Source organism: Caretta caretta, chromosome 8 (assembly GCF_965140235.1).
Source record: "Caretta caretta isolate rCarCar2 chromosome 8, rCarCar1.hap1, whole genome shotgun sequence".
Taxonomy (NCBI): domain Eukaryota; kingdom Metazoa; phylum Chordata; order Testudines; family Cheloniidae; genus Caretta; species Caretta caretta.
This window is the reverse complement of record NC_134213.1, coordinates 99,066,411-99,085,836: the sequence shown is the minus strand read 5'-3', so window position 1 is coordinate 99,085,836 and position 19,426 is coordinate 99,066,411. Positions and strand designations below refer to the sequence as shown.

The following is a 19,426-nucleotide window of genomic DNA, read 5'->3' as shown; positions in this document are numbered from 1 at the left end:
ATATATTAAATGACAGCTCTGGTTATTATTGTTTAGTCATTTAGGCTTGAGTTTCATAATTACAGAGGGTTACGTCTCTGCAATTTTATTACAATTATGATGAATGGAACTTGTCTGTATGCCTGCTGTCTCGTTAAGAAGGTAAACTATAGAATTAGGTTCATGGGTACCCCATTTGTCTATTAGTAACTTATACAACTGACTTTATGACACATCATAAAAAAGCAAGCTTGCAAAATTAGGTACAAGTAATTGTTTCAAATGGATGACAAATCACTTCATTTGTTACTTCATCTACTTGTATAAATTCACCTATTTCTCCCTTAGAATGGTCTCTCTGAAAAACTTAAGCTCTCCTCTTCTACCCATGTTATAAGAGACATGGAAATAGCATGTGAATGAGTCTATGCTTCCTTGTTCTAGTCAGATTGTTCAGTGCGCTTAGGCATGAGTATGATTTAAACTTAAATTTAAACATTTAGTAATGAAACTGTCACTTTGAAATATGTATCTGTTTCAGGGAGGAGGCTCAAACTCTGAGCACTGAATTAGGGTGTCTGGTATTTTAGTCACTGTCTGAAATCTCTGATGAAGAGGACTAGAAAATACATTATTCAGATAGTTCAAGATTTAAATTGGAGATAAGAAAAGCCTGGCTATTCAAACAGCGTATATATGTATATGACAGGTTTCAGAGTAACAGCCGTATTAGTCTGTATTCGCAAAAAGAAAAGGAGTACTTGTGGCACCTTAGAGACTAACCAATTTATTTGAGCATGAGCTTTCGTGAGCTACAGCTCACTTCATCGGATGCATACCGTGGAAACTGCAGCAGACATTATATACACACAGAGACATGAAACAATGAAACATGAAACATGAAACAATACCTGAAACAATACCTCCTCCCACCCCACTGTCCTGCTGGTAATAGCTTATCTAAAGTGATCATCAAGTTGGGCCATTTCCAGCACAAATCCAGGTTCTCTCACCCTCCACCCCCCCACACACAAACTCACTCTCCTGCTGGTAATAGCCCATCCAAAGTGACAACTCTCTTCACAATGTGCATGATAATCAAGGTGGGCCATTTCCTGCACAAATCCAGGTTCTCTCACCCCCCTCCAAAAACCACACACACAGACTCACTACCCTGCTAGTAATAGCTCATCCAAAGTGACCACTCTCTCTACAATGTGCATGATAATCAAGGTGGGCCATTTCCAGCACAAATCCAGGTACATTGTAGGGAGAGTGGTCACTTTGGATGAGCTATTACCAGCAGGAGAGTGAGTTTGTGTGTGTATGGGGGTGGGGGGGTGAGAAAACCTGGATTTGTGCTGGAAATGGCCCACCTTGATTATCATGCACATTGTAGGGAGAGTGGTCACTTTGGATGAGCTATTACTAGCAGGGTAGTGAGTTTGTGTGTGTGGTTTTTGGAGGGGGGTGAGAGAACCTGGATTTGTGCAGGAAATGGCCCACCTTGATTATCATGCACATTGTGAAGAGAGTTGTCACTTTGGATGGGCTATTACCAGCAGGAGAGTGAGTTTGTGGGGGCGGGGGGGGGAGGGTGAGAAAACCTGGATTTGTGCTGGAAATGGCCCAACTTGATGATCACTTTAGATAAGCTATTACCAGCAGGACAGTGGGGTGGGAGGAGGTATTGTTTCATGATCTCTGTGTGTATATAATGTCTGCTGCAGTTTCCACGGTATGCATCCGATGAAGTGAGCTGTAGCTCACGAAAGCTTATGCTCAAATAAATTGGTTAGTCTCTAAGGTGCCACAAGTACTCCTTTTCTTTTTATATGTATATGGAGGCATAAGACTACATTACATACATAATTTATCATTTACCCCCAAAACACATTACCAAACTGCGTATTCAGGAATTGCTTCATTCACCACGGAAATGGAGCCACTTCTAGGATGGAATGCAGCAGCTGTTTAACACCCTACTGTGTACAGCAACACTAGACAACAGCGTAGGCAAAGATTCCAAAAACAATGTATACAATTGAAACAAGGAAATCACAGGTAGTCGTAACTGGTCCTTTAGCACTTTTCTTTAAACAGATCTCTACTTGCTTTACAAATGGTGGGTTTTATCACCATTTTACAATTGTGGAAATGAAAATAGTTATTTAAAGTGACTTGGTAACATCAGTGAGTCAGTGGAAACTGACGATAAACTAAGTCCTCTGCTCTACGCACTTTAAAACACTGCCTGCCTAAGTAGACAGTACAATGATGCAAATTGGAATTTGGCTACAGGTAGGGTCAGCACACTGTATTGTTGTGGAATTTTTCATTACAAGTGGTCAGAGGATATTGGTTTTATGCCTTAGACACAAGAAAGTAACTCCCACAACACAGACCACACCATGCTTGAACAAAGAGGCCTGATTTTCCTTAGTCTGTGAGATCTGTCAAGACCGTATTCCAAGATGTCATGGCTGCAACAATTTCAACTATGAAAGTAGTTTTTCACTACTTTTGCAAAGTGAAGGCACTGCAAACCAGTTAATTCTTTTACAAAGCACACTTATTGCTATTTTTCTCACTCCCCTTAGCTTGTCAACATTTGGCGGTAGTCACTGAATTGTGAGCATTCCCTGTGCTGATTTTGGGATCCCATGCATCAAAGTTAAATAAGATACCACCTAATCTTGGAAAATTAGGTATTAATAGCTGACTATTACCACTGTTCTCTTGATGATGAAACAACTTCTCTATAAACAGGAGCATTGCATCTGAAACTCAACTGGCTAGTGACCAATGATTATCCAGGCATTGGATAAGAATTTCTGACCCTCGAGGTCAAAGAAATGCTGTGTTTTTCTTTGAATCCAGTAAACCCTATCAAGTAATCTTGGAGGAAGGAGGTTGGCATTGAAAACACAATGGTATCAAGCCATGTAAGGTGACTAGCCACTTCCTTCGGTTTTAGTGTATTTCTATACATGTACATATACATATATATACACATAGAGAGAGAGTGTGTGAGAGAGCACGAGCAAGTGCAATATTTTGGGTGTGGAAGTGGGGTGGACAATTTATAATAACATTAAATAAAGTTATTTTTAACCTAGTTTCTCTGACTGGTTATGGAGAGACAGGCAGAAAACGAGCTAAGTAAATCTTAGTGTTCTATTTATCATCTGTAGGAGTTTCTGAATAGCAGCACTGTAGGCAAGGCTTGCTCACCAGGGTGGAAGGATAGAAAAAGTTCAGTAGTGTGGAGGAATAAAAGGAAGAAAACTAACAGCCTGATCTGAGTGGACTTCTGTGGAGCTAATAAAAGGTAGATGGCAAGACTTTTAGTTGTCTGTAGATACAGTTTGGGCTGTCAGTACTGACTGATTCACGAAGGTTTTTAAGGCCCGGATTTAGTTGGTGGTTGGTCCAGCTTTGAACAGGGGATTGGACTAGATGACCTCCTGAGGACTCTTCCAACCCTGATACTCTATGATTCATTAAGCTTTGGGGGCAAATAGTCTTGGACTTTGATCTCTACCTCCAGCCCTATTGGAGCAAAAGGGTTGGAGCAAATCTCTAAATAAACAGTATAAGCATGGGCAACTTACTCTAGACTGCTCCTTTCTTGATTGGTGTGCTGCAGACTTCTTCCAACAGCTAGATGGAGCTGGACTAAGTGAGAACTTTAGATAGAATCCACATTGCAGACATGCCTTCTTGCCTTTGAGTACAGTACAGAGTAGGAACAGAAAACCAGACACTTCATCCATATTAATGGAAGTTAAAAACATGACAAAAATTCTCCAAGGTCCTTGTATGTTTTGATATCCTCAGTTTGGCAGATCCATGCAAATAAGATGACACGTCTTCTTCCTTTTCCTTTCTCCACTTAGCCATCTCCACTGAGCCACCAGATTTATCATCCGTTTGTCAAATCTTTAGGAGATGCACTCAGGCAGATTGTCATTTTCTATGTCAAGGAAGATATTTTCGCATTTACCTTAAAAGCCACATACAACTTGCAATACCTCTCTTTGTATCTATGTATTACGGTCAGTAGAAAACCACTTAGTCTTCCAGAAACTAGAGACTAAGAATGGGAAAGGAATGTTCAGCCTTGCTGCAACTCATTTTGTAAGGTCTTTCCTAGGCATGTTAACGGAGCCTGGCTCATTGTATGGTACTCCGGATCATTTTCGTGATAGAAACTGTCATGAGTCCAATTCAAAGAGATAAAGCAAAATCCTCTCTCCAGATTTTTTTAGTCCAAGGACCTTTGTGACTTTCACTGGCATCTGGGATGTTTACTTGTATCATATTTATTTTCAGAGTTCTGCCACCAACAAAAAAAGGTTATCAGTGGAGTTGTTTCAACAATTCTTTAACCATTTGACAGTAAATAACTAAAAAAAACCAAAACAGAACTGGGTCAAAAACAAAAGTCTGATTATGATTCTGCTGGTCTATATATTCCACTTTCAGTGGGTCTCAGATACAGGTTACAACATTTAGCAGGTGAATGTTCAAGCTTGGTCACCTAAAATAGGTTTAGACACCTAATTGAAAATCAGGGTGCTTCTAAGCTGCTGAACACCTGCAGCTCCTATTGAGTTCCATGGTGGCTGGGCTTGGTTAGCACCTCAGAAAAATAGAAGTGGCGTGGACTTTGAGGTGCTGATCAATCTCAACCTGCACTGGAGCTCAATAGGTGGTGTACTGCAGCTTTGAAATGCCAGGTTGATTCTATTTAGGTGCCTAAACAGATTTAGGAGACTAACTTTAGGTGCCGAAGTTTGAACCTTTGGTCAAAATGTTCAAACTTTCCTTTCACACAATAGATCTGAACAGTTTATATTCTGTCTACAACGGATTGTACTGTTCATTGCCATCATTTTGAAGAGACAGAGACAATTTACTTATGTATTTAAACTTTATTTCTTCATAATTACAGGCTACTGTTAGAATTTTTAAACAAAAGAAAAGTCTATAAATAGAGGCTAACCCCATATGGCCAAGTTTTAAAAAGCTAGTTAAACTTCACAAGTAATGCCATTTAGCTCACAGCAGTGGTTTATTGGTAATCTTCAAATAAAGGTACTGTAGTCAGAGTCAGTAACATGAAATGTAACATCAAGTGACTCAAAACTTTAAATTCCACACAGGAAAGCATGAATATATATAATATATACACATAATATTGTATTGGTCCACTGAGTATACATTTTTAACAAAAGATAAGAATCTGTGTAGTCCAGTTAAGCATACAATATGCAAGATTAGTGTACACTTATTACAAAGGTCGTACAGATAAATATGGATATTTAATACTTGCATGAGGTTTCTTTAAGATACTTTTTTGAGCGGGTGTTTCAAATGCTCATTTCCCAGTGCAAAAGAAAAGTTGTCCAAGTCAAGTCACCCATTTTCCTGAAAGAATGAAAACTGCCCTCTTCTAAAGCTTTTGCAGCAGCAACCCTAGCTAACTGGAACTCTTTACACAAACTCAAAGTGTGGCTAATGAGTCATCCCTTGCTTCACACAAGTTTTTTTTGTCTTGAAACACTTCTAGTCTCAAGGAGAAATACACCAAATTAAAAAGTGCAAGAAAGAAAATGGATTGTATGCTGCTGCAGTCAAGCTGTACGTGTATAGAGTGAAAGAAGCATCATTGGGAATGACTTAAATGAATCTGACATTCTGCAGAATGGATTACATTTACACAACAGGCAATAAGTTACTTTCATTAACATTTTATCAACCTACTTTGACTCAGTGACCATAAAGAATTATAAATCAGGTTTTTTTTTTAATAAGGTGCAACTATCAGTTGGCATTCAATAAATTACATGTAAAGAAAAAGACTGTTGTATAAAGTTAAACTATGCCTTTATGCATCCTACTCTCTTCTCTATCCTACCTCAAATTCAAACTTGTCAAATTGCCAGTTTCGTTGTATATTGGCTCAATTAGCAGTGGGGCTTCCAGAATTTGAGACATTTTGACCAGCAGTAAATTCATGTGAATTATCCATTTAGTTATTCTATGTTACAACAAAAACCCACCCAGAATGTGAGATCTGTCTGCCAATCTCATGACCATGCAAAAAAGCAATTAAGGTTTCAATAAGATACACAATCTTTCCCACTTGCACGCTGAATATTATCAATTAAATTTCAAGTCCAGCAGTAGAACCTTCATTAAAAAGAAAATACATATGTATACATATAAAATAAAGCACTCTACAGTTCCAGCATTACTAAAGTCTGCTCTGAAAAAGTACAAAAGGTTTCAAATAACTGTAACACCCTGGTGGGAAGGGGTCAGTGAGGCAGAGTAATTGCTATTTTCATCTTCTGCTCAATCATAGTTGCTGATAGATTATACTTAAACCATAGTCTCATTGCCTGCATTATAAACGGATTTATTTACAGGTAGGAAATGTGCTTTACTTTCCTGAAACATGTCTTCTGGGAGAGGATAAATGCTAAAATGAGTGGATTATTCAAATCCAAAAATAACTAAAGATGGAATTCAGCAGAAATGTCCACACACCTTTTATACACTAATATATAGTAAAAGGCTCAAGCTTCTTTATGAGACAGCACACAATCTGTACAGAACCTAAAATGTTTTTTGTTAACATTTCTTTTTATAAATGACTCAGCCCTGTACACAAAGGGTACAAAATATAGAAATGCACGCATTCACCTTTATCTTCAGTACTGTGCCCCTTTCACCAAGGAACTTGATTGAGACAATATCTGCTTGTCTCTGAACTTCAGTCTTACAGAATTACAAGTGTTCATGAAGGTATCTTCACGCATCACCAGAATGACAACCAGTTTCTTTAAGGAGATGAAGTCTGCCTTATCTTTCTGTATTACATAAAGACACTTTGGTGTCCTGGGTTTACAGAATAAAAATAACACAGGCTAAAAGCTCAAGGAGAATGCACATGGGAGCAGCACTCTATTAGTTGTCTGCTAAGCTTAAAGAAGAAATTTAGGAACCTTACAAATCAGAATGGGACAAAAATAGAAAGGTGAATATTCAATCGCACTTGCAGGAATTTAAAACCTTTTGTACTTCCCTGTTCATAGGTGGCTTCTGATTAACATTTTAAATAGGTTAAGTATTCAGGAAAAGGGACAAAACAGTTGACATAAGACACGGTTATTCTAATCTTCATGCTTCTGATATTTCAGATTTACTGAGTGCAATAGCCAGCTCCAAGTCTTCTTGCTCTTGTTGTTTTAATCTTGCAAGTCTCTCTTTTTCTTCTCTCTCACTTTCCCTCTTAGCCCATTCAATCATGTCTTCTTCAGTAGGATACTGCAATTTTAAAAAGATAAACATATCTGGACTTACTCAGAATGTAACTGCACGATTCAAGTCTCTCAGAATTTGAGGGCATTGTTCCAAAATATGATATGGATTTATTGTAGTTTTAGAATTTGCCTCTGTGCTGAAAAATGTGTTTTAAGAGTAACCTGGTACAATTTCATTTGTAGTTTAAATAAGAATTGCACTAACACAGTCCTGAAGATTAACTGTTTGATGAAAAATACCACCTGTTCAATTACCACCAATTAATACTAGTTTAAAGGTACAATCTGGCAATTTGCTGAACACACTGACCTATGCAAAGTACTCAAGCACATGCTTAACTTTAAGCACATGAGCAACCCTACTGAACAAAACCAAGTCCTAAATTTGGACAGAACGAACAATGCTACTGTGGCAATCACTGCAAACTATTTTTATACAATAAATCTTATATAATTTGAATCAGATGCGAACAAATTGGTAGTCCCTCGATACTGCAGGATACATCTGGCACTGTGGGACAACAAGCTTTACCCTCATTTAACAGTGTGGTGCTCTTTTAAAGATATTTTCTCTTTGGCAGTGACTGCAGAATGAACTGAGCAGATAGTGTCATCAAAAAATGCTTCTGCAGAGGAGTACAGTACTAGCCAAATGCTTCTGCAGCTGCTAACCCGGCCTGAAATGAAAAAGGGGACTAGCGTACAAGATAAAGGTGTATGCACATGTATGTATGCATGCAAACAGAACATGAAGTGAGATGCTCTAATATCACAGTAGTGTGATGTCATGATCCCGAATAGGCAGGGCCGGCTCTAGGTTTTTTGCCACCCCAAGCAAAGAATTTGCCTCCCCAAGCTCTAAGAGCGCAACTGCCCAAGCCAAAAAAGAGGTGGCCGGAACGCCGCCCCTGGAATTGTGCCGCCCCAAGCACATGCTTGCTTTGCTGGTGCCTAGAGCTGGTCCTGCGGATAGGAACAGGAAGTAAGTACCTTAAATACAGTACAAGAATTAATGCCAAACACGCTTCTATTTAGCATGCAGAGAATGCAATATCATTTACATAAAGCCACAATATTTGTGTGTGTGTGTTATGGCTATTTTAATCAACAAGCTAATTTCTCTATTAGCTGCTGTTTCTAAACTTGAGATTTTTGTGAACACAATTTGAGAAATGTCTTGATTCCTTTCTGTACCCCATACTCAAAAAGATCCCAGAAATTAAAGGAAACCATTCCTCATTCTCTTTTCTGCCTCCCCCTGCGAAAGTTTGCATCCTAGCCCTTCTAGGAAATAATTTGAGCAAGAGCAGCATTTTAGAGATTGCCATGGCCATGAACAGAATACACTAAGCAGCCAGGGTGGATTTAATTAAAATCAAATTGATTTAAATCATGATTCAAATCACTAGTCAGGAAGACTCAATCACAGTTTTCTGCATAAAAGTGCATTCTTGTTGGTGGTTATAACATTAATACATATTCTTCATAACTCAGAGATAGATGTAGGTTTCATTTTTAGAAGGTACATACTATATATTTTTAAGTGATTTATTTTGAAAACTTTTCAGATTAGTTTTACAGGTATATCAGGCAATGAATGATTGTTTGGTTATTTCATTTACCAAAGGTAATAGAAGCAGATATTTATGAAGTCATTGGGAGGTGAACTATCTCCAATTCAACAGATTAATCATTAATATTTGGAGGATTTTCTTGCCATGCTATATTAGGAGAATATCACCAGACAGACATTTAAATTGTTTTATTTAACTAAAAGCAACAACAACGTTATGTATTCTGGATTTTTTTCTTCAACAGCAAACATATAATATTTTAACAAAACAAGCATATAAATTTAGTTAAACATTCAAGTTTTTTAAAATCACGTTTGTTTTTGTTAAAATTGTTTTTAACTAAAATAGTTAATGAAATATTTAAAAAACAAAAACAAAAATTAAATCGACTGTCAGCCAGGTCAACATGAGAAACTTAAAATATTGGCTTCTGCAGCTAACTCAGTCGTCTTCACCTTCATTTTCCTGTTTGTTCATAATCTGGAAAAGAAAAACAAGCTTTCCTGCTTTTTCAGGTCCCAAACGATTTCTCAATTTGGAATTAATTAGTCCAAAGGAAAAAAATATTCTTTCTACACAGTCAGAAAAAGCTACTGCTGTTAAAAGTGAGATTAGCACTTCAATAATCTCTGTATCCAAGTGCTTAAGTGACTTCCACCAGTTCACTGGTGTGACTTTCTTTAAATCATCATCATCAACGAACATATTTCTTGAATAGTTCTTATTCCCAAACCAAGTCCCTTTTACGGCCTACTGCCATTATAGGTTTTCCCTTCTAGTGAGAGAATGGTATGGTAGATCTCAAATCAATGAAGGCTACACTCAGAAAGACCTCAACACTTCTGGAATATGCTGCTCAAACAGTTTCACTTTTGTTTCTACTGCCTGTCCCTCCATTCTCACATTTATCTCCAGATTTCTTCTCCTTGTTCAGATCTATTCCGCCCCCAACAATCTTCTATTCACTGAACTTTTTGAAACTTTGCACTTTTAGAGAGAGGTAAGGGATTGACTCCGTGTACACAAATTTGCAGAGGGACAATAGGGCTGAGGTCTGTTATTTCTCATCTCTATATATTTATTTATTTTAAAACATTTTTGCTGTTAACAAGCATCTTATCTCTGGAGACACAAATCCACAGTTTGAGAACTGCAAAACTAAGCATCTCTGATGGTATCTTCTAGACTGAGCATTGAGTCCCATTGGGTAGATAGAAAGATTAACCTAAATATTCTATACAGAAGCCCCTGGAACCCCAGAAGATTGGGTCCCTAATCTATTAACTATCGGAACTCATTTACAAAACTTTTCTTAAACATTACATGAATATATTGTCTCATACTATAGAATTAGAATTTATAATCCCTATTCCATGATGAGATATTTTTGAGCTATAATGTATCTTAATTAAAACTCTTTAGATAGATTTTTGAGGGAAAAAACCTGATTTTTATCAAAAAATCAGATATAAATATATTTTTTTTAAATCATTGATTTTTATCCGCCCTGCAGCAGCACAACCCAAATTAACATCACCACAACCTGTCAATTTAAAAACTGGAACAGTGTTTACGCAAGTTAAGTATACAATTTACTAGGACTAACTGAAGACAGCAAAAGTAACCTGACTGGAAAAGAAGGAAAGTCTTCCACAATTCTTAATTGCAAAGCACAAAAAAAATAACTTCATATACACAGAAGCATGCTCAAACCTTTAGGTTTGCTCTTAATGCTTGGGATTTATGTGAAATGGATTCCTGGTTATGAAGAAATACTTGCGACTTTTTAATTGTATTGTATTTGTGCCTTGAATTTACAAACCATTCAAAACTCACTCAAATACAATTTATATTTTTATAAACACCAATCTTATATATTTATCTATTGTGAAATATTGAGATTGCGACCAAGTATTTTCGAGATAGCTAAGAGAAAATGTTAACAGAACCTTTATTTTATTTTTAAATTGTGTAATGATAGCATTATGCCATATGATTCAAACTTGTGAATATTTAAATAGATGTCAACTAGAACACTTAGGCAATATATATAAATTATCTGATGACTACTTTGTAAAAGCCAGGAAACCTTCAGGGAAAACCTTAACACAGTTATGCAATCAGTATGACCTGAACAATACCAACAATAGTCTACATTGTTTCATTTTTATCTTAATGAATGGATTACACCAGCCTTAATTATAAGCTTCATGTATTAAGATACCTTATGTAGGTAACAGCTCTAAAAATATTTTGAGCCTTTTAAAAGTTAATTATAGCCCTTAAGAAAAAGGATTATGGAGTTTTGTGGACAAGTTTTAGTAATTTTAAAATAAATCTGAAGATCTTACTACGATTGAATCATTCCAGTAAGTTTTATTAAATGCCGCCTCACCTCAAGAAACAAATATATAAAAGAACCTACTTACAGCACTGAAGTTTGCAAAATTGCTGGTGTCTGTCTCTTTACCAATATTGCTGGGAGCAAATGGGTCACAAAATAGATCATCATCTTGTTCTTTGGGAATGTCACAGCCTGGGAATGGCTGAAATGGATCATTCAGTTTAAAGGAATCTGAAGAATCCAGTTTGTTAATAAGTCTTTTCCCTGGATCAAAGATAATCTAAGTCAACTCAAGAGACCACAAAGATAGCAGAAAGCGTACACTAAGCAAAAAACAAACAAAACAAGAAAACAAGAACTACTTGGATCAAGAAAACAAGAACTACCTATACTCATGTTAATCAGCTCTGCCAGTTTACAATAGCCAAAGATCTGAGTCTGACATTTAGTTCATAATCAGATATGGAATAGCCTACAAGTGGATTCAAGATTTAAGCATACTGTCCGTGTATTAATTATATACCACCACCCTGAGAAAGAACCCTTAAAAAAAGGTTAAAACAATTTCCCCCCTCCTATAGCCAGCATAGTTTTGGTGTTGTCCCCCCAACCACTCACCAATTATCCATGGAACTCTAGTGAGATTCCTTTTATTATTTTATGGATAAAATTAATTACTTGTACATCAAGGCAAAAGACATTTTACTGTGCTCTGCAGAGTTCTGATGTTCTTTTGACTTCGCTGCCATCTGCAACTTCTCAGGTTTTCACAAACAATATGAAGAATGGTAACAAGCATTCAGATGCTAAGTGCTAACCCTGTCTTCTTGATTCTTGCCTAAATGGCAGCAAACATACCAGAATCAGATCTGTGTCTCACCTATCTTGTTCTTTTCTCATCTTACTCAGTCAGCTCTCAATATTTTTGAGGACACTGACCCAGGTCTTCCAAGAACATCCATCCCATCTTTAAATTTCCTTTTCTGTATATGTAATCAGTTAATAGTGGTAGCAATGTGAGTCTAACACCTTTAATCTTTCAGCTGCGATGCATTTTAGTTGGGGAATCCTTCTGTCCTGCAGCTGATTTTTGACACAGGCAAGGGCCAACTTAGTTATTCCATTTAGAATTTACTATTGACCTGTTTACTAGTACCATTTTAGATTGGTTTAAATCTATATGTTTGTTCATATTCAGTTTATTGGGAATCATTTCTGCAAGTCAGTCTCACTTACTTCCATAATCCTCAGGGGATTGCATTATAGTAACTATTTGACTTGTTTTATATAAATTCATTGGGGAATATGTAATGGTTTACATTGTCTTATGTTATGTACCTAGGCTACTTCCCAAAAAATATTTTGGTGCCCACATCACTATCTAAAAATGCAAATTCCTTGAGTTTTCTTAAATTAACACAGGAAAAACAGCTGCAAATGACATCTATGTAAACTTATTTGTGCCAAAGAGAAATAAATACTTGCAAGAATTTTGAGTACACAAAAGTCTCATTTCAAAGACAAAAATATTCCTTTTCTAAAGTATCATGAGTCCCAGTATCTCTCTGATAGGTATGATTTATCTGTATCCAGAGAAGAAGTGAATTTCATCAGATGCAAGGAAATCACTCCAGCACTCCCTCCATAGTTCAGTAGAGAATTTTAACAAAGATGTACTGAAAGCCTTCTTTAAGCACTTCTTCCTTCTGAGCCAACCTCAAATGTTGTTGCTCCTTTTTATTAATTTTTTGTAATTAAAGTAGATACAAGCAAAAAAAGAGGCTAAAAAGGCAGTTGCTAAGGCAAGAATGGAGGCTGAAGAGGAATCATACATAAAGCTGAAGGAAGGTGGCAGGAAATTGTTTTTTGCGGTGGCAAAAACGAGGAACAAGGAAACACAAGATATGAAGAAATCTTTGTATGTGAAGGATGGAAACTGCATGGTGACTAACCCTGATGAGGTGGTAAAGATATAGAAAAAAAATATTTCCAAAGGCTGTTATATTAGGAGAGAGCGTTGCAAGTGCAAGCACTGCTGACAATTATGAGGAAGCCTCAAAAGGTATTGATCTCTACAGAGGAGGCAGAAGGAGGATTGAATTAGACAATAATAAAGCAGCTGATGAAGATGAGATAACTGTTGACCAAATCAAAGCAGTTGGAAATACCAGAGTACAGTGGCTTCATAGACTCAGGCCTTGTCTACGCTACGGGAGGAGCTTGATCTAGGTTACGCAACTTCAGTACATAAATAACGTAGCTGAAGTCGACGTCCTTAAATCTACTTACTGCGGGGTCCACACTGGGCTATGTTGACAGGAGACACTCTCCAGTCGACACCTCTTGCGCTTCTCGTTCAGGTGGAGTACAGGAGTCAATGAGAGAGCGATCTGCGGTCAATTTAGTGGGTCTTCATTAGACCCGCTAAATCGACCACCAATGAATCGATCGCCACACATCAATCCTCTGGTAAGTGTAGACAAGCATTATGTATTTGCTGGGATCAAGCTAGGCTACCAAATGACTCGAGAGTGAGATTGACTATTCCTATTTGGAAGGGTAAGGGTGATGCATATGATCCAAACATCTATTGGAGCCTCACCTTGTTAAGTTGGCCCCTTAACATCCTTGAGACAGTGTTTTGGAGGCAAGGTTGAGATGCAAGGTGGAGGAAAATATATGAGAGGAGCAACATGGCTTTAGGAGGAAAGGAGTATTATAGATACAATATTTGCAATGAGACAAATCTGAAAGAATGGTATAGCTGCTATGTAGAATTTACTGATCTTGAGAGAACATATGACTTGTTCCCTGGGAGTTGGTGTTCAGAGTGGAAATGATAGAAGAGCAGTATCAAGAATGAAGGTGGTAACAATATATAGATTTTAGGAGAGTTGTGTGTGACCGGGATTAATCTAGTATGGGATATAGTGACTGGGATTGATCTAGTGTGCTGAGTCCACCTCTCTTCATCCTAGTTATGGAGTTAATTAGTAGGAGAATGGAGCCTCTGGGGAGACAGAGAAAACTAATGGATGCTGATGATCTGGCCCTTTTAGCTAACAGTACAGAGGAATTGGTAAATATGGTATTAGAGTGGGCATCTGTGTTTGATTTGAAAGTATCATGATTTGAAAGTAAACTCAAAGAAAACCAAAGTGGTGCATGGAGGGAAGGTGGAAGAGTTGTTGATTGAAGACTCAGAAGAAAAGCTGAATCAGAAGAAAGAATCTGTATACTTGGGAGGTACACTTAGTACCATCAGAGACAGATCTGGAGAACTGAAAAACACAACCCAATATGCACAGGTGGCAGTGAAGAAGGTGGCAGGAGAACTGTGGGACCGACAATTAAGTAACAAATTGAAAGGAAAAGTGTATGCCCTTGTCCCTGACTGCTCTACAGTTTGGAAAGAGTGGATCTCCAAGAAATAATACAGGTAGTAGGAAATAATATACTGAGGAGAATGGCAGGCAAGTGGAGGGTAGACAGTGTGCACAGAAAAATTTAATGGGAAGGTGAACTTGGAACTCTCAGTGATAGCCTAGACAGCACATGTCTGAGGTGGGCTGGACATGTAATAGAATGGGGGAGAGAACAAGCAGAAAGAAAACATGGGATGAAGAGGACAGCAAGTAAGGACATGGAAGACTAAGGATACGATGGAAAGGCTGTCAAGAGAAGTCTGAAGAGAAAAACCTGTGCCATGGACTGGAAGACGTGGTGAAGAATCATGGGCACCTCTGACCCCATGTAAATTGGACAAGGAGCCAAGAAGTGAACTGACATGTACAGCAGACACAGGTACATAGCAAAATAGTAAAATATTTAAATTGTCAAAAAAATGACATACAACATGCATATTAAAAATAAAGCTAATATCAAATAAAGCAAAAAGAACAGCTTTTAACACTGAGCCAGTGAAAAAGTTATTTAACTATTTATATAAATTGTGTGTTTTCCCTGCATAGTTATCCAGCTATTTCCATAGGAATAATTTTTAATACTGATAAGTTTATCCATCACCAGGAGATTCCATTATTTATTAAACCATTTATTAATAAGAAGTGTTGCGACTAGATAAACTACCTTGGGAACTATAAGTCTGTGTTGAAAAAGGAAGTATTAAGGCCAATTCATAGCCCAAAAGTGGTACTTCTCAAACAATACTTTTGATCCAGAGGATCTCAAACTGCTTTACAGGCTATAAAGGGATCATTTCAGCCATGGAAATATGGTCACTTCTGTCACTGAGCCAATTTAGTGTTTCTAGGAGAGGAAGTGAGGGCTTTAACTAATTGTTTGCAAGGCAGGGAGAGAGCAGGGTTGAATTTCACCAAAATGATGTTACTATTAGAGCTAAAAGTTTAAAAGCTTTAATTACTGTTAATAGTGCCAGATTTAGCTTGTTCCTCCCTTTCCAAAAGCAGCAGCAAACCAACTGTTCCATTTTTTTATATTACTATTGTCTATACTATCTTCTGGCAGCCTAATTTTTATGATATGGTTCTCATGAACACCTTAAAACTCTTATAATGTAATACTCCATAACAATGCAGTAGTGTTCACATAAGAGTGAATGCAAGTGGAATAAAGACTGGAGCTGGAAAAGGAACACACACACACTACTACTGCACTTAATCTTAGCAGTATCTTTTCAAAATTTTATTACCAAGGTAGATTTTTTTTTTAATTTAATTGATACCATGTTACAGTGGTTGTAACTTCTTTAACCATGCTCCTTTGGTGGTGGGGTGCAGGGGATGCAGAAGCATGGTCCAGTATTTAGGGTATAGAACTAGGAGTCAGGAGTCTTGGGTTGTATTACTAACTCTCCCATTGACTATGCTACATGACCTTAGAAAAGTCACTTGGATGGAAAGAGATGAAGTTTTTCCAACGGTGAAATGGAGATAATGACAAATACTTCTAAAATTTCTTCAAAAGAGGAGACGTTTTTGAAAACTAGGGACTTTCAATGGTACTCGTACAAAAGTGGGTAATTTGCTTTCAATACAGAACTTCATAAGATTTGCGATATATCAACACCCTCTTAAAGCTCTCTGTAGCCACACTATTTCCTTGTAGAAATCTGAAGTTATGTTTTCCCCCTTCTTCCATTTCCTTGCTCTCTCGAAACAAAGTGTTGACCTACAACCCATGAGGAATTTAACATCAGAGGAGATGTCAGCAGTACAGGGGCAGGATTCTTTCACATTTTGACAGTTCCTAAGTACTTTTATTCTAGTTCAGTAAGAAATTCAGACCATGTTTTCTTACAACCCTCATACCATTACACAACTAGCAATATAGAAGCAGGTGAACCAAACTTTACTGGAACCTCAAATATTAGCTTTTACCAGGTGGTGGAGGGCAGGGTCTTGTAGGAGTTCCGGTCTTGGGGGGCAAAGCAGGAGGAATATCCTCATTTTTCATTGGTGGTTCCTCAAATACGTTTTTAGTTATGACCACATTGTTTACAGAGCCTGATGTGGAGGAAATAAAGGGATCTTCATTGTTGGCCTGTTTAAAAAAAAAGGAGTGGGGGGAATGCTATATTACAATTTGCTTCAGCATAGTGAAATTCTACTCCCCCCTTCTTTCTTCCATAAAGCAATACTTACCACAATTAGAGAAAACAGTGAAGATTCAAGTAAATCAGAGAATGTGGTCATAATTTCTCTGTGGTGCACAATACTAGGTTAGTATTATTAACTACTTATATTATGGTAACACTCAACAGGCCAAATCAGGCTCCATTTTACAGAGTACTGTACAAACAGAAAAAAAAGACTCCCTGCTCTGAAGAGCTCAGTATATGGAGAATAGTACAGCATGCTCCATATAAAAATGACTTGTTCAATTATTTGGTACAAAGAGAGGGAAGACAACTGGGCCAGAAAACAGTGCAAGGTGCCTACAAGATAAATCTACTTCCCCACAGTTACCACAGCAGTCCACAATATAAGGAAGATTAAGAGTTAGTGAGACAAGTGGCAGCTCAAAATGAAAGTACAAGAGAATCTTAAAATTCCATTAAAACCAGCAAAGTGTCCTCAGGTTATTATCTGAAGAAATAATCTCAACATACACTACTGGTGAAAATACCAGGTTAATACAACAAGTCTGCTGTAAGATAAGAAGCCAATGTTTTGTGCATGGGAGTGAAACAGAACTCATGACTCCGGACTACAAAAAGCTACAAAGGTAATCCTGGCACCAGCTTCTCTGTCTAATCAACCACTCCCTCTCATGTACCACTAACTCATTGTTAGAACTCATACACAGCACATTATGAAAGGACATCTCCTCAAAGATTCCACTGTCTGAACAACATGGAGGGTTTTTTTGCATTGTGATTAACGCATACAGTATGGGCATACAATTAGTAGATTCCTTCTCAGACCCAGAGGTAGGACACTAAGGTGGTGCCTACACTAAGACAAGGTGTGTTTTTAAAAACAGGATCTCTAATACCTTTTAAAATCCTGGGATGAGATCCTGGCTTAACTGAGATCAATGGCAAAACTTGCACTGACTTCAATGGGCCAGTATTTCATCCTTCATGTAGACTGGGCAAACCAGTAATATATGGTAAAACTACAGCTTGCGCTGTCTACATTAGGATTTTGAAACATGTTAGCAATTACATTTTAATGTACATCGCTTTCCCTCCATCCCCCATGCAGACATACCCAAAATGGATGTCTGTATGAGAACCAATTTAAAAAAAAAAAAAAATCAGTGAGACTAGTATCAATGTGACAACTGCAAACAACTGAGGCAGCTACACAACCAAACAAGCTGAAGGTAACTAGCCTGTGAGCTAAGACTGGGAGAGATGTGGTTAAAAAAAAAAAGTTTTCTAACATAGAAAAAAAAATTATTTTTAAAGTTGCAACAATTTGAACTGCTACAATAAAATGTTTCTAACAGCATTAATCACAGGAGTATTGCAGGGCACATTACTGTTCGAACCCCTTTCAGAAAAAATCAACCTTTGTCAATTTTTATTGGAGAGTAAAAACAGAATACCAGTTGAACAGTTCTATAACTGAGAACACTAGATCTTCTTTGTGTTTTAGTTACTGCAGCATTTTATGCCTTTTCCACATACGTTAATCATTTCAGATTACCTTTGACAGTGTGCTAAAGTCAGCAAAACTGCTTCCAAATGACTCGTTTCCAAATAGAGAGGAAAAGGGATCTGTAGCTAAAATAAGCAGAGAACAAACAGAACAGTACAGAAAAGCCAAATGTTACATTGTGTTTCAATGACAAAAACAACATGAAAGACACGCGCCATGTTTAGTCCCAACTGGATTTCCCAAATTGTATAACCATTTAAACAGCTCCACAAATAGTATATTTAATATTTCTGTAACTATTTCAAATAAAATATTTTTTAAAAAGGTGAATGCTTTTATTGCTAGAGTTGTTTCAGTAGAAATATTTGTACTTTCATAAAAATAGCAAATGCTATTTACCAATATGGAATAAATACTCATTCCTCTGGACAGACAGTTTTTTCAGGAAATAGCACTGCGATACTCCAGTTTTCTATGCAGAGAAAGCAGAATCCAAGTCTATCAATGGAAATACTCAAAACTATAGCATCAATAACCTAAGCCCTGTACATTTTGCAGCAAAATATTTTAACACAGAAAAGAGATAGTAAGTTTAGAATTTTTTTAAAAAAGCAAGCTTCCAGTGACTTTTTTGTGTGAATAAAATGCAACCCCCTCACTATTATTCACCTTGAATCTCCCTATCCCTTTGGATTCTCTAATTCAACAGTCTCCTTTTCACAAGTAGGTGCTTTGAAACAGTCTGGGCAAGTGTGGCTGTTCAAAAGCTGCGTAAGATTTAACATTTCTTTTTAATACCCTCCCTTATGTGCTTCCCAGAAAAGTGCACCTGGCTGCAGTTAAACTGGACAGACCAGTGATGTAAAATCATTCCTCTGTGTATATTTTATTTTTATATTTATATATATATCTATATATCTATATCTATATCTATATATATATATAATTTTAATAATCCTCCTCCTCCATATTGTACTTGTGCTGATCCCCACACCTATAGCATACAATACTTTATATTCCTCTGTAAGAACCCCATATGAGAGAGTTACAGACAAGCAAAGCAGCATCAGTGTTCACCAATGCTTAGAATAATTTGATGAAGCAAAG

The 19,426-nt window shown here is 37.2% G+C and overlaps 1 protein-coding gene across 4 annotated transcripts in view; it reads right to left on the bottom strand.

Moving 5' to 3' along the window:
* Positions 1-4,896: 4,896 nt before the first annotated feature.
* The window catches only part of EPS15 (epidermal growth factor receptor pathway substrate 15), a 108,595-nt gene continuing 94,065 nt past the window's right edge, over positions 4,897-19,426 (bottom strand). Inside the window, exons 22-25 of one of the 4 annotated variants that reach the window (XM_048860176.2) lie at positions 18,368-18,444; positions 16,592-16,754; positions 11,317-11,495; positions 4,897-7,317 (exon numbers count right to left, since the gene is read on the bottom strand). In XM_048860176.2, coding sequence (XP_048716133.2) covers positions 7,171-7,317; positions 11,317-11,495; positions 16,592-16,754; positions 18,368-18,444 — 566 coding nt within the window. In that variant the 3' untranslated portion in view covers positions 4,897-7,170. Of the gene's footprint in view, positions 7,318-8,673; positions 9,368-11,316; positions 11,496-11,536; positions 12,070-16,591; positions 16,755-18,367; positions 18,445-19,426 lie in introns of those variants that run through there. The other 3 variants (XM_048860179.2, XM_048860181.2, XM_048860180.2) reach the window with 3 other exon arrangements.